Source organism: Fusarium poae, chromosome 4 (genome assembly GCF_019609905.1).
Source record: "Fusarium poae strain DAOMC 252244 chromosome 4, whole genome shotgun sequence".
Lineage (NCBI taxonomy): Eukaryota > Fungi > Ascomycota > Sordariomycetes > Hypocreales > Nectriaceae > Fusarium > Fusarium poae.
In genome coordinates this window covers 1,549,326-1,563,282 of record NC_058402.1, presented here as the reverse complement: position 1 = coordinate 1,563,282, position 13,957 = coordinate 1,549,326, and the positions used below count along the sequence as shown (strand labels likewise).

Genomic DNA, 13,957 nt, shown 5'->3' with positions numbered 1-13,957 from the left:
GAACCGGATGAGTGCAAGTGTTGAGAAAAGGAACATGTAGAGGCTCATGGCTTGATATTTATTCATTATACATTCTTCTTGATATCAGAGCTTCCCTTGATCCTTCTCTCGTTCTATGATGCTATCGTCGTCCACTTATACGGGCATAAGAGCTGACATCGGAATTAAAAGTGGTGAAACGTGCAGCCAACCAGTGGAGATTAGAACTGGTTTCCTAAAATGGAAAACAATCCAACGGCGAAGCGGGACCGAAAACTATGCTAGACTCGGCTTTAAAGAGAGTTCCGGGCTTTACGGGTTAAACAGAGCGGGTCGTAATCGGTAGAAAGACAGATTTGATAGAAGTTTACTTGAGATATATGATTAGAGCTTCTGTTTCCTATTTACGACTTGATCATGGTTTCGACAGTTGATGGGTTGGTTCCCATGATGATAGACTGTCACGCTACTCTAAAAGTCATCTGATGATGATGAACCAGTAAGTTAAGTTGTAGGGATGTGAAAAATGGGATGTTTACTGAGAGAAACGTCTTACCATTCAACTAATGGTTCATGTATACGATTTCTCTGGCAAGTCTCTTGTAGTCAGTATGTTGATTCTTTTCCAACATGCTTCACCTTGATACAATAACGATGAGAGCTGATAGAGGCGGTTTCAGCCACTAGGCTCAAGACAACCTAGGTAGGGAGGCTGAGCGCCTGTCGCAAGAAACAACCCCACTGCAACTTGGTTCTGAAGCAAGGCAAGCTTGTTGTGTATGGGCCCATCATTCTTCTTCATCTTTCATATATCAGACCCTTCTTTTGCGACGTCTTTCACACAGCGTCCATCATAGCACGACAGTCTACCGCTGTCATCCCCAATCTAGTCGCGTCAAAGTTTGGGTTTCAGCGCTCTACGCGCCGCATATCAATCAAGAAGGTGCCAAGCCCTGTGCTGGTTGATCTCGTGATGGCTGAGACTGCGCCAAAGGCAGATGCCAATACTCATAACAATGCCCCCGCTCGATCTCCCAGTGTTGGGTTTAATCTGGGAAGGTATTCTTCGTCCAACACGCGCATAAACGAGATATTGGAGGTGGGTAAATTCTTCCTATGCATGTCCGTCCAGGTATCGTATCGTGTGAGACATGGGTTCATGAGATCAATCACACGCAGAAATAGTGAGAGCGGCAGAGGATCGCCAACCTCTTGTCTTTTCTTGCTCGTTCGCCATGCTCGTGCATACTCTTATCACTCTCAGGCATGCATGTGCTTATTTGGACTATCTTCACCGTACAATTGGTGGCGTTCGTTCTATCAACTGCCGGCGGATCTTCCCCCGTTTGACATAGCTTCCAACTGCCTAGCCGAATATTGCGTGCTCATCTCTCTTCCCAGTTCCTCTTCTTCCCAACGTACCATGCTCATCCTTCAGAAAACACACTCAGTATACACTGGTGCTAATAATACCTTGTTATCTCTAATAGAACGCTCGTGAACGCGCCGAGTCAATGTCAATGGCTCCTACTGCTTCTCCCAACAACCCCTCCCCAATCCCTGCCGGTAGTCCTATACTCCCACCCAACTCGGCTCTTAAATCGAATCCTGGAAACGAGGATAGTAGCGCCGATGAGGCCACAGGCTTCATCTCTCATACACCACCTCTGAACTACAATTCTCTCAACGTTACAAGCGCTGCGGCTTCCGGTCCTCGCGCCCGCAGAACATCTACTCGAAGTTCGCGCCAAATACCATCCTCTCTTGGAAACAGGAACGGAGGCATACCGAATCCTCAGACAAACCAGCAGGATGAAATAGAAGATGAAAGTCAATCCTGGTGGAAGGCACAGGCAGAGAAGTTCCATTCCATAGAGTTGGAAAACAAAGGCAGTGTCGCACGTGATCATCTTGCTATCGGTAAGCTTCACATCGAAACACCCATCGCCAACTATCAATATTGACTACAGCACAACAGAACGAACATTCCTAGCATGGCTACGGACATCACTTTCGTTTGCGAGTATCGGTATAGCTGTAACACAACTCTTTCGACTCAATACCAGTCTCGAGAGCGGCAATCATGGCGATAAGATCTCGGACCGAAACGCTGCGACACTACGGCACATGGGCAAACCTCTCGGCACCACGTTCCTGGGCATCAGCATTCTGGTCCTATTTCTTGGATACAAGCGTTATTTCCAATCTCAGCACTACGTAATAAAGGGAAAGTTCCCAGCCAGTCGTGGCACAATCATGATTGTTGCTTTCGTTGCTCTGGCCATCATGATTGCATCTCTAGTGGTGGTGATTGCTATACAGCCTTCTGTGCATGAGTTGTAACCCTTTTTCTGTATATTATTAATAGCCCAACCTGCATTGACCTTGTTGGGATAACGGGGTTTTGGTATATAGGTAGTGGTGGGTTGATTGGCACATGGCGCAACTGTATGGGATTCGTATCATGACTTGATGATACCAGGAGTATTTGCATATAGTACGACACTTTTGGTAGAGGTTTGGTCTCATTATACGTACCGTTGATTAGAATACGGCGTCAAATACCAATTCCATTGTTGGAATGTACTTTTGCAAGCTCTCATGATGATAGGCATCATGACTACCCATTATATTTTCATGAGTCGTCAGACGTCACAGCGGGTTATGGCGGGGTCCATTCCTAGAGCTCCCCACCAAACAACCACCATCCCACCTTTAAACTCCTACACTGACAACTTGTCGAGACTTGTAAACGCTCCAGCTCCTTCTGAGAATATTCGCATAATTGTACAGAAATCAACCATGGCTTCCCAGCTAAAGCCTGTGGATATTCCAACCTTTGCCACCACTCAGCTTGCACTTCTGGACCAAGAGCTTCAGACTGAGATCAAAGAAACCAGCACACTCATTTCCAACCACAGTCCCACAGCCTTACAGCGCGCTGGTCTTGCTCTGACAAACCTCGTCGTCTCGGGCCAACGTACTGGTCTCGGTGGCCGGACTGTTCTAGAGCTCTCCCCTGATGCTGCTACGGGTTCAGCCGATGAACTGCCTGAGCATGGCCTGCGCACGGGAGACATTGTTCTTGTCGCTGAGCAGCCTGCCGGGAGCGCGAAGAAGCGCGAGGTGAAGGATTTGGAAAAGAAGGGCGCCAGAGGCGTGGTGACGAAGGTGAGAAGAGAATGGGTTTCTGTTGCAATCGACGAGGGAAAGGAGGAAGTTGCCTTTACAGGAAGGGTCTGGGCAGTCAAGTTGGCCGACGAGGTGACTTATAAAAGGTACCTCAACTCATCTTCTATTCAATGACCGAGAGTGTGTCAAGCTGACAGGAACTGTGCCAGGATGAATTGGACAATGGAGAAGCTTAACAAGATGAATGAGTCGGAATACTCCAGCTTAACCAGAGTGCTCTTCGGCTTGTCAAGTCCATCACCAGTCGCTGCAGACTTGACAAAAGATGAAAACGTGGGGAACATTGGCTGGTTTGATCCTACACTCAACGACTCACAAAAGGATGCTATCAGGTTCGCTCTAGCCTCCCGGGAGGTAGCTTTGATCCATGGGCCTCCAGGAGTAAGTCAACCGACTCACATAGAAAGCACATCCTTACTGACTCCTACTTAGACTGGCAAAACCCACACTCTCATCGAACTGATTCTTCAGATGATCAAACTAGACCAGAGAATTCTCGTCTGTGGCCCCTCTAATATTTCAGTTGACAACGTTGTCGAGAGACTGGCACCTCACAAGGTCCCGATCCTTCGTCTGGGACACCCGGCTCGTTTACTGCCTTCAGTTGTAGACCACTCACTCGACGTACTCACCCAGACATCAGAAGCTGGCGCGATTGTGAAAGATATACGGTCCGAGATGGACACAAAGCAGGCCTCAATCAAGAAAACAAAGAGCGGCAAGGAACGCAAGGCCATCTACACCGATCTTAAAGAACTACGAAAGGAATTCCGCGAACGAGAACGTCGGTGTGTTAGTACCCTCATTGGCGGCAGCAAGGTTGTACTTGCGACACTGCATGGAGCAGGAGGCTACCAGTTGCGGAACGAGGAGTTTGATGTCGTTATCATCGATGAGGCCAGCCAGGCTCTCGAGGCTCAGTGTTGGGTTCCTCTCGTATCTGCTAAAAAGGTTGTCTGTGCTGGTGACCATCTGCAGCTCCCTCCAACTATTAAGTCAGCCAATACCAAGGTCAAAGCACCAATTAAAGACGATGTCGAAATCACAAAGGGTGCCACGCTTGAAGTTACTCTGTTTGACAGACTGCTGGCGTTACATGGACCTTCAATCAAACGAATGCTGACAACACAGTATCGGATGCACGAGAGTATTATGCGCTTTCCTTCTGACGAACTCTACGATTCCAAGCTCATTGCTGCCGATGCGGTGAAACATCGTCTCCTCAAGGACCTGGACTATGAAGTCGAGGACAATGAGGATACTAATGAGCCTGTCATCTTCATCGATACACAGGGTGGAGACTTCCCAGAAAAGAACGAAGAAGACGACAAGGACACTCCCAAAAAGGGCAAAGCAAGTTTGCACGGCGACAGCAAGAGCAATGAAATGGAGGCAGCTCTTGTGCAACAGCACGTAAAACAACTCGTGGGTGCTGGGGTTCGTCCGGAAGACATAGCTGTTGTAACGCCCTACAATGCTCAGGTACGTCCAATATGCCAGCGCGGCGCAAGCGTGAGACACATACTGATGATTGAACAATACTCAGCTTGCCGTCTTGGCTCCACTCAAAGACAAGTTCCCTGGCATCGAGCTCGGCAGCGTTGACGGCTTTCAGGGCCGCGAAAAAGAGGCAGTGATTGTGAGCCTGGTTAGAAGTAATTCTGAAGGCGAAGTCGGCTTTCTTGGCGAGAGACGTCGTCTCAACGGTAAGGTGACATCCCGAGGCTTCCCGTTCTGGATCGGGCAGACGAACATAAGACGACGTTTTAGCTAATGCAGGTGCATTCAGTTGCGATGACACGCCCTAAGCGATCTTTGACAGTTATCGGAGACTCGGAAACCGTTCAGAAGTAAGTGACATTCACAGCGCGGTGACACTAGGCCTCGAAGCTGCAGCCGGTGGTTTGACAAGTGCTGCGCAAATTGTTCCAGAGATACACACGAGACGAAGCATCACTAACGCGCCCTGGTTTCACAGAGGAAGCAGCTTCTTGAAGAAATGGATGCAATATCTCGAAGATAACGCCGACTTGCGATACCCAGATGCTTCAAACTTGATGCACGACTAGGTACATCTTGAGCGTGAGATAACTCCACCTCAGCTTGGGATGGCACATGTTGGCAACACTAAAATACGTAAGGCCATGTCATGACGTTGTCTCGAATATCTCGGCCGACAGATCGACTGTGGATTGATGTCGCTCCGAGTCGAGCGGACTACTTGGCGATGTGCGGAGGGAAAGCGGGAATGGGTGACCTCAGCTTCTCCTGAAACGTCGCCTAACTACTTAGCCTCTTTCCCAAGAGTTGGATCTTTCAAATTCAGAGCTGAAAAAACACCCGTCCGCTTTTGGTCAGGTCAACACTTGTAAGCTTTCCGTACATGCAGATTTATTCACAAAAGTAGTTAAGAGACTTGCCAGAGCAACGGTTACTCGAGGAAGAAAACAGCGCAGTTGCAATGCCAGCTATCATATCCTGGGTTGTTTCAGGTCACTCATTCATTGTGGGACTGCCGAACCGTGGGGGACTGGCTGTTTGTGCTAGTCTGTTTTCCTTTCAGAGGGTAGGATTTTCTCTAGTTTTGTCAAGGGAAGAAGTGGACGATGTTTCTCTCTGCTATCTAGACCTGCAAGGGCATAAAAGAACACCCTTGAAGTCGAATCCGACATTCCAAAGCATCAGCTGAAATTGAGCAAGAAAGAGATTAGTGTAGACGGTGATCATGAACCAACGCTCGACCTGGTGACTTGGCAGCATGCATACTGCAAACTACTACATAATAAGCAAACAACGCCGTTGTATCAGTTTCAGGGAACCCCGGCTCAACAGCGACCTGCAGTTGTTGTTGAGTTTTTGCAGAGCTTTAAACCGAAGTGTACGGCGGATATCTGTGCCACAGAGATACTGAATTCTGTATAGCACAGCTGTTGAGGTGCGGCGAAAGAATCTAAAAAGCCGTGCAATGCGAATGATGCTTCATTGGTCGGGATAGAGAGTGACATCCCTGTCGCTTAACTTAGGTCCCGCAGGCACGAGATGGGTTCCCTAGATCGAGCACGTCAGGGCAGATCATGGAGGATCACCAAGAGTTCTCGAACACAAAAAGGCTGATATCCTAGAGGGCTATAATGCTATATTACTGTTAGAGAGCGCCATGGTTTCAAGAGGGGGGGCGCAGGTACGATGCGAAAGCATCTTTTGGGAGAATGCATGCCAGAGGTGGTTCACAGGTCATTTCCTACTGGTACATAGTACGTGTACAGCAGCAACTTCAGAACTCTCAACTTGACTGAGAGCGTATGCACACTAGATAATGCTGTGCCTGTAGGCCTGTACAGTAATAAGCCAGCAATTGCGATATGTGTGATAGATGGCCAGTTTGAGCTCGCGATGGATTTGAGCAATTTGAAACCCTGAGTACCAGCGAGTTGGTATCTACATAGACAAACTGGTCGAACCCATGTCAAAGCACAACCTGGATCTCGAACAATTGGGCGTTGTATTATTGAAGACTGTGGCGTTGCGGTTGGAGTTATGGTTACTTTATGCGGTGGCTCTAACTCAATGTAAGTAAGCCAAGTCAGATGGACGTTTAGCGACCACGGGCGCTAACTGGTTCAAGTCGCACGGGGCCGCACATAGTTAACCTTTAGCTAACTTAGTAGCTACGTTAGTTAGTTGGTAATAGTCACTAAGGAAGAAAGAGGTATTGATGCTCTTTGACAAATTATTGAGGATTTGCATTGTATTGTAGATGAACAAGGTAAAAGGTAATCCTACTTGATCCAATCTCTGACAGGTTCGAAGCATAACGCATGAACCAAGCAGTCTCAGCCGTGAGGGTGCCTTCCTCATGAATGACCAGCTAGTTATTTGTCAACTGGGGAGGTGCCACCCCAACAGCTTCAAGGAAAGCAAAGTGCCTCATCCTGTAACGCGATCATCACTTTTTCTATCTATCATATTCCATAACGACAGCTGACTGTTCGCCACAAAAGAACACTCATCTAGACTTCCACCGTTGGATTGACTACTTCTGCCGTTACGCCGCCTCAATTTGATTTAATCGCTTTGAATCAATGCGCGCAACTTCTTCGGGAGCGGCGCGTGCGGCTTCAATTATACATGGCAAATTAATCTACGTCCATCAACGGTCGAAACTCTTCATTCGGATACACGTTTGTTCGTCTCGTTTGTTCCGAGCAAGCGACCTTGTCTCAACAATGCCCGGAATGTCATGCACCCGGCCTCGAGCCACGAGGCAAACAAGGCATGGAGATATCAGATCCTGGATTGTTTGCATCTCCACCGTAGCATCAAGACTCTCAATTTGATACAAAAACTTTAATGAGCTCGATTCTCGAGTAGTCCACCCCTGTCTAAAATGGCTTCAGTTCAACTGAAATCTCATATGCAGGGTTCATTGCAGTGCGGTCATTGCGGTGTCTCGACAGAGCAAAAGTCATGTCCGTCCGATGCCCAGGCTTTACTCTGCTTCGTCCGTTGAACTGACAAGGGTCTACAAGAGGGTGCAACCACGCTGTAATTGGACAACCCCTGTCTTAATAGCCGCAGCATAATGAGCCATTGAGATCAACTCCGCTGCCTCTTGGCCTCGATACGATGCGGGACGAACACATCGCAACCTTTCTCTGTGGGCTTCCATGTGTTCCTCTATGGCTCCACGCAATCAGCATGCTATGCTGGCCATTTGAACAACGAGTTTCATCCTGTCCTGCATTGATCAAGCTCATCCAACCAGACTAGCCGTTACTACATGTCGTCCCGTTCACCGCTCGAGCTAACGGTGCTGGGAGGAAGCATGTATGGCCTGCTTCCTTCGAGCTATTTCATTCCCCGCCAGGCCCCTTGTCAAATTGGCATGCCTTCCAGCACCCCCTTTCGTCCCTCCATGTCATCCAGCGTGGCATTGAACGTTTCGTCGCGCTTCAAGAACCCGCAAATGGTCCCTGGCCCGCAGGCTCAAGCGCGGTTTCGCATGGCGTGCGTTGCATATCCATCCTGCTGACCAGACATTAATAGGTGCCAGTTGCCCACCCACTCGGTCCAGCAAGTCCGTATGTGTGTTTGTTTCAAACCCTCTTGTCCTGTCAATCTTCCTCTTTGGATTCGGTTCGCCCTTTTTGGACGGCAAGGGCGACTTTTCCCGCAATGCTATAAACTGATAAATTGCCTTTTCATTTCTACTTACACTCGTTTACCCGCTCTGTGCTTTGCCTCCCAGTGCCCTGCCCCTCGTCAACCGGAGATAGGCCAGGCTGCCCATGTATGTATAGACGAGCGTGCACGGGTCGAGACCTTGTTTTACGAGCACTCATCCAAGAATATGCGTCAGGGCATACAGTCTGTTTATTTCGTCTGACCGCTTATATTATTTTCAATTCTTCTACTATTCCAAGACTCTTTTGTCACATTTTCATCTTCTCCGCCCCTTCACATCCCATTATTCTCCACCACGCTTCCAACAATGAAGAAGCCGTGGAAATCTGGGGCTGGCGCAGCTCCAAGCGCTCAGCCTGTTGATATTCAACCGTCGGCTATCCGTGGCAGAATCTCAGGACCGGTTCCCATTTCGACTTCTTTGGATGATGAGTTTCCAATTCGCAACCCTGGTACCAACATAGCGACACCTGTCCAGGATGAATTTCAAGAATCTCAGCCTCAGCCCACTCCATCACGCAGCGATTTCAGATCACCAACTTTCCCGGAGCCTCGCCAAAATGGGCCAAACAGTTTTAGAGAAGAACCAAGATCTTCAATTCATGCCCGACATCCTGGAACAACAAGCCGATTACAAAAGGCTGAACCATCAAACAGGCATTCTTTTGTTAGCACAGACCGTTCTCAGACTAAGGAGCGTCCACAACGGAAGCAGTCAACCCTTCGTGGTGCTTTGGGCAAACTCTTTAATCGCAGAAAGAAAGCTGGTGACAATGAGAGCACCGGAAACACCGACTCGGAAGCCGGTTCTGTGCCAGTACGCCCCGGACCTTATCGACGATCGACTGCTGAGGATGGCCTACCACAAGATTCAGTGCCCAGTTTAAGCCAGAAAGACAGATCGGCTCCCAGAGCAAGAAGCCGACCGTTCCCTGGGGCAGAGTCTAAGCGATCTGCCTCATTGCCCATTACTGAGTTTGATCGAGCGTTGAGGTCTCACTCTATCAGACCTGAAGACGTACGCGCCATCGAGAGTGCACGTAACTCACTAAGCGCTGACTTTAGTCTGACTCATGCAGCGAAGCTACGTGAGTATAATCTGGCGGGTCTTTCCCCACGACCCGCGAGCAGTCATGGTCGAGAAAGCCGTCAAGATCAGCATGACGAGAACGTGGATGAAATCGGTCGTGCGATTACTAGTGATCTTCCTGGAGTGCGGCGAAGGTCACGGAGCTTATCAGGACTCCCAGAGGAAGGTCTTGGTCTCGCCCGCCGACGCAGTGACGAAATCAAGTATTGGAGGGAAAGCTACGATCCCGGCTTCGCACACCCGATATCTTCTAATATTGCAGATGTTGAAGATGTCGTCACAGCAGAAGCCGAACATACTCAGCACACACAGGAAGAAGATCTACAGCAACAACAGCAAGCGGAGCCTTTCAACTTTGGTTCATTTGCAGATATGAAGCAAGTGGGCAGCATGAAGATCACACATGCAGCGAATATGGAGACACGAATCAACAACCTCGAGTCCCGTGTTTATCAGTTGGAGCAGGTCCTTGAGCGGATGTACGATGGTGGTCGGAACCGACAATCGCATTTTGAACCACCAGAACGAAGTGCACCTCCAGTCCCCGTCGAGCAACGGGCTGTCGCCAAGGTTATGGATGATCAAGCGGGTTGGGCCAGAGAAGACGACAAGAAAACCTTGGGGTGGCTCAATGGTCACTCAGAAGGAAATCAAAGAGGAAGCATGTTTCTCGATCCATCGTCTCCGGCCATTCTAAGCAATGGCAATAAAGACCGTCCTATCTCGACAGCAACTGTTCGTGGTGCAACCAGTCTACCCAACTTACTTCAAGATACGCCTGGGAATCTTACCATGGATCACTATACGACGCTCGTGGCTCTTATCCACACGGAACGTTCCGCCCGAGAAGCTCTGGAGACTCAAGTCAAGACGCTTGGCCACCAACTAAGTATATTGTCAAATTCGGCGGCTATGAGTGGCGGATACGACCCGCCGCCAACAGCCAAGTCTTTTGGTGACAGGTCAGCATTTGATCACGATGATGATGACGAAAACCTTGCATCTCTAGCAGTCATTACAAGATCACACAGCCGACATGTTGACCCTGAAGATTCTGGTATTGGAACAGGCCATGGTGATGACAGCGAGTATTCCGACACATTTGAGACCCCTCGTGAGGAGGGAGGACACATGTTTGGAGCGTTTGGGGAAGACCTGGATAGGGAAGATCAGGCACAAACAAAAGCGGCACGGACTTTGTCCTTGTCACAATTAACGATGGGGAGAGGTACACAGAAGTCTTCGCAGCATCTTCGTCGGGTCATATGACCAGTCACTGTTCTGAGCAAGCCAGGTTGCACTCCCGAAACCCATCCATCTTACATCTAAAAGAGATACCCGTTGTACGATATCTGGTTGCAGATGATTTATGAACTTCGTTTCAAGACGGGATTGGTCTCGAACTACTTCTGTCTACGCCCATGCGTATTCCCACTACTACATTCATTACAACCATTTACTTACACATCTACCCTTTGTCATTTCTGCCGGCCATTGCAGTGCAGCGCACTGTAGTGCTTGGGCCTTCATATTATCTTCTATTTTTATCTTGCTTTAGATACCTACCCACTTTTGGGTGTCATAGCTCGGCGTACCGGGGATACGGAATAGCGTCATGTCATTTTGAGTCAGAACTGGCAAATCGTCAGTTGAAGATAATAAACTGAGACGAAAGTCGTCACATTGACACAAAACATTGCTGTGCCATCAACAGTGCCATTGATATATACTAAAAGTGCACATATATCTGACTGTGATCTCATTGCTATTTAAGTTGTTTATTTATGTGCGAGAGTAAATTCACGGGTGATGATCGTCCTTGATTCCCCAACTTCCCACCAATGCCATAGACTTCTCATCACCAGGTGCGAGTCTCTCATCTTGAAGGGTGTCAGACAAACAAGTCCATGGATCTCGGCCACCTCCCCATTTTAGAAGATTCTCCTTCAGTCGCTCTCCGTTCTCACGGTTAATGGCGCCGCCATTCTCTCCCGCTTTGAAGACAACACGCCAGACACGCTCAGCGAGGACACGGTCGAAGAGATAGCTATAGTAGGTACTACCGTAACTATGCAAATGGCCAAAGAAACCCTGCCAGCAGGTACTTGGCGGATCTCGAGGACCGTGTGCAAAGCGGGCCTTGATATCATGGAAGATCGAGGTTGTATCGAAGCCTGCGTTTTCAATAGTTGATGAGTGATATGCCTGGTCAACCATTGCAAGTATGATTTGGTTTTCTGTTTCCATGCCCTCGAAACGCTTTGTCAAGCCAATCCTTTCGGCAACAAACTCGTAGGGTAAGGCTCTGTCTGTCTTCCAATGGCGTGCAAACAGGGACAGAACAGTAGGGTCGGCAGCGAAATGCTCCATGAGCGTCGATGGCAACTCGGCGAAGTCAGTAGCGCAACGAGTGCCAGAGACATTTTGAAAGCTAGTTCGTGCAAGGATAGAATGAATGGCGTGTCCCATTTCGTGGAACAGAGTCTCGACAGATTGGTAAGACAGCAAGGATGGTTCCTTAGAGTTCTCGCTAGGAAGGAAATCGCACACCAGCGCGATAGTAGGCAGTTGCTTGAGCACACCGTCTTTCGTTGAAACCTCCATACCATCATTGGCTGCCAGTTCTGGTGACTCGAAGCTTGGTCCGTTACCCTGGTCAGCAGCAATCTCTGCAACTTCGTCGGGCAAGATCTCCCGAGAGCATCTCACTGTAAAGTGAGCGGGATTGCCTGACTTTTGTGGGCGATGGAACAAATCGCAGTAGAGAACAGCGATTAATTCGCCTGTGTCAGTGACGACATCAAGTCGTTTGACTTCAGAGTGCCAAGTCTCTCCTGGCAAAGTCTCCCGTAGAACAAGACGGATACCATACAGTCGATCAAACAGCCGTGATAGGCCCTGTATCACTGTTCCGACGGAAAAGAAAGCGTTTAGTTGGTCTTCTCGCCGTTGTCGAGATCTTAGATCGACTCGGATCTTTTCCATATAAAAGTCCTTATCCCAGGCTTGAAGCTGGACGTCTGGGAGGTTCAGTCGGTCTCGCTTCTTTGCAATGAGCTCTTGCAATTCGGCTTGGATTATGGGGGTGTTGTTATCTCTCAAAGCAAGCAAGAATTCCATCACAGATGAAGGTGTCTTGGCCATCATACGGTCCTTAAGAGCCATGTGGCCGTAGCTTTCGAAGCCTGCAAGCTCTGCAAGCTCACCTCTAAGCTTAAGCATGGCTTCAAGATACATGATGGTATCTTTGGACGCCGTTCGTTGCGCCAGGTAGATCTCTCTACGGGTTTCCTCATCGTGTACACTCTGGAGCGCTCCTATTGCGTCTGAACTGAGAGTGGGGAGCACGATATTTTGTCGAACTTTGAGAGTGGCTGCAATTCCAGGGTAAAGGCCGTAAAACTTGTAAGCCGGTAAAGTTAGTGACTTTTTCGCCGGTTGCATCCCCTGTGCAAACGCCGACCCTATTTCGCTAATGCGCGAAGACAGATCCACGAATCTGTCTCGTGAGGCTTTCGGTAGGTTGACTGCCGACTTTGTAAAGTCCAACTTCAGCTGCTCAGCAACTGTCCTCTCCTCTTCCGACCACACTTTTGTGACCTCGGGTATCGACAATGCCTGACTCAATTGATCGCTCAATCCAGTCATGGTATTTAATTGATTCATGTACTGGTAAACCATCCCCCAAGCATCGGCGGCGGCTTCTTGGAACCGAACATCTGGATGCGTCATGCGGACAAAGTCTGAGAGATCAAGTACACGACATAGTAAATCGCTAAGTCGGTCAAGGTCGCGAACGACAGCCTGGTACTCTTCTATTGAGGAGGCATTGAGGACCTTTCGGACAATATTGGTGGCTCGCTCGAGGTTCTTCTGGGCGAAGTGGTGGAAGCCGGACGGGCTTGTGAGATATCGATTCTTGAACAAGCCCTGGCTCTTCTTCAAGCTGAATTTGGGGAAAGATCTCCCGGCGGGAGCGTCGAATAAATTGCGCAGGATAGCATCATCGTGACTCGAACTCACGGCATGGTCGACAGGGTTGCTTGGGGAGACAGCTTGAGCTACTGCGGAAGCGATAGATTGCCATCTCCGTTGCGGAGGTTTTGTCGTGCGTCGAATACATGTATTGCAGATCCAGAGGCTGTTGCCTCTCGATTTGAGCATTATAAATGTACAGATTGAAAAGAGACCATGAATCTATAGAGATAATTGGATAAATGTAACTGGATAATAATTTATGACGATAAAGTGAGGAGTAAATATGTGCGTATGAACTAGATGGAATCGTTGATCTGGGGCGGAAACCATGTACTATTTCGAGGTTTCCGGCGTCGGATCTAATCGCTTGTCCCTTGTCCCTTGTCGCCTTCCCTGCTTGGCGTAATATTTCAATCCTGCTCGTGCTTGTGCCTAGGTTGGTCCGGAATTGAGACTTAGTCATCCCGATTCAACGTTCCCGTGCTCCGTTCTGAATGGCCCCAGTAGAGCCTCCGTCCTAGATTTTCCGGCTAG

At 48.9% G+C, this 13,957-nt stretch overlaps 4 protein-coding genes across 4 annotated transcripts; 3 read left to right on the top strand and 1 right to left on the bottom strand.

The window, feature by feature from the left end:
* Positions 1 to 545: 545 nt before the first annotated feature.
* FPOAC1_010612 (uncharacterized protein) lies at positions 546 to 2,322 on the top strand (the record flags this gene model as incomplete). Its single annotated transcript, XM_044855001.1, has 4 exons — positions 546 to 588; positions 825 to 1,078; positions 1,470 to 1,899; positions 1,958 to 2,322. 4 exons carry the CDS (start codon positions 546 to 548, stop codon positions 2,320 to 2,322), a joined length of 1,092 nt encoding a protein of 363 aa, XP_044702314.1.
* A 459-nt stretch (positions 2,323 to 2,781) lies between these two features.
* FPOAC1_010611 (uncharacterized protein) lies at positions 2,782 to 5,240 on the top strand (the record flags this gene model as incomplete). Its single annotated transcript, XM_044855000.1, has 6 exons — positions 2,782 to 3,257; positions 3,321 to 3,552; positions 3,604 to 4,653; positions 4,718 to 4,877; positions 4,961 to 5,021; positions 5,150 to 5,240. 6 exons carry the CDS (start codon positions 2,782 to 2,784, stop codon positions 5,238 to 5,240), a joined length of 2,070 nt encoding a protein of 689 aa, XP_044702313.1.
* A 3,422-nt stretch (positions 5,241 to 8,662) lies between these two features.
* Positions 8,663 to 10,714, top strand: FPOAC1_010610 (uncharacterized protein; the record flags this gene model as incomplete). The annotated part of the gene is made up of 1 exon (XM_044854999.1): positions 8,663 to 10,714. One exon carries the CDS (start codon positions 8,663 to 8,665, stop codon positions 10,712 to 10,714), a length of 2,052 nt encoding a protein of 683 aa, XP_044702312.1.
* A 531-nt stretch (positions 10,715 to 11,245) lies between these two features.
* Positions 11,246 to 13,609, bottom strand: FPOAC1_010609 (uncharacterized protein; the record flags this gene model as incomplete). The annotated part of the gene is made up of 1 exon (XM_044854998.1): positions 11,246 to 13,609. One exon carries the CDS (start codon positions 13,607 to 13,609, stop codon positions 11,246 to 11,248), a length of 2,364 nt encoding a protein of 787 aa, XP_044702311.1.
* Between the last annotated feature and the right edge of the window lie 348 nt (positions 13,610 to 13,957).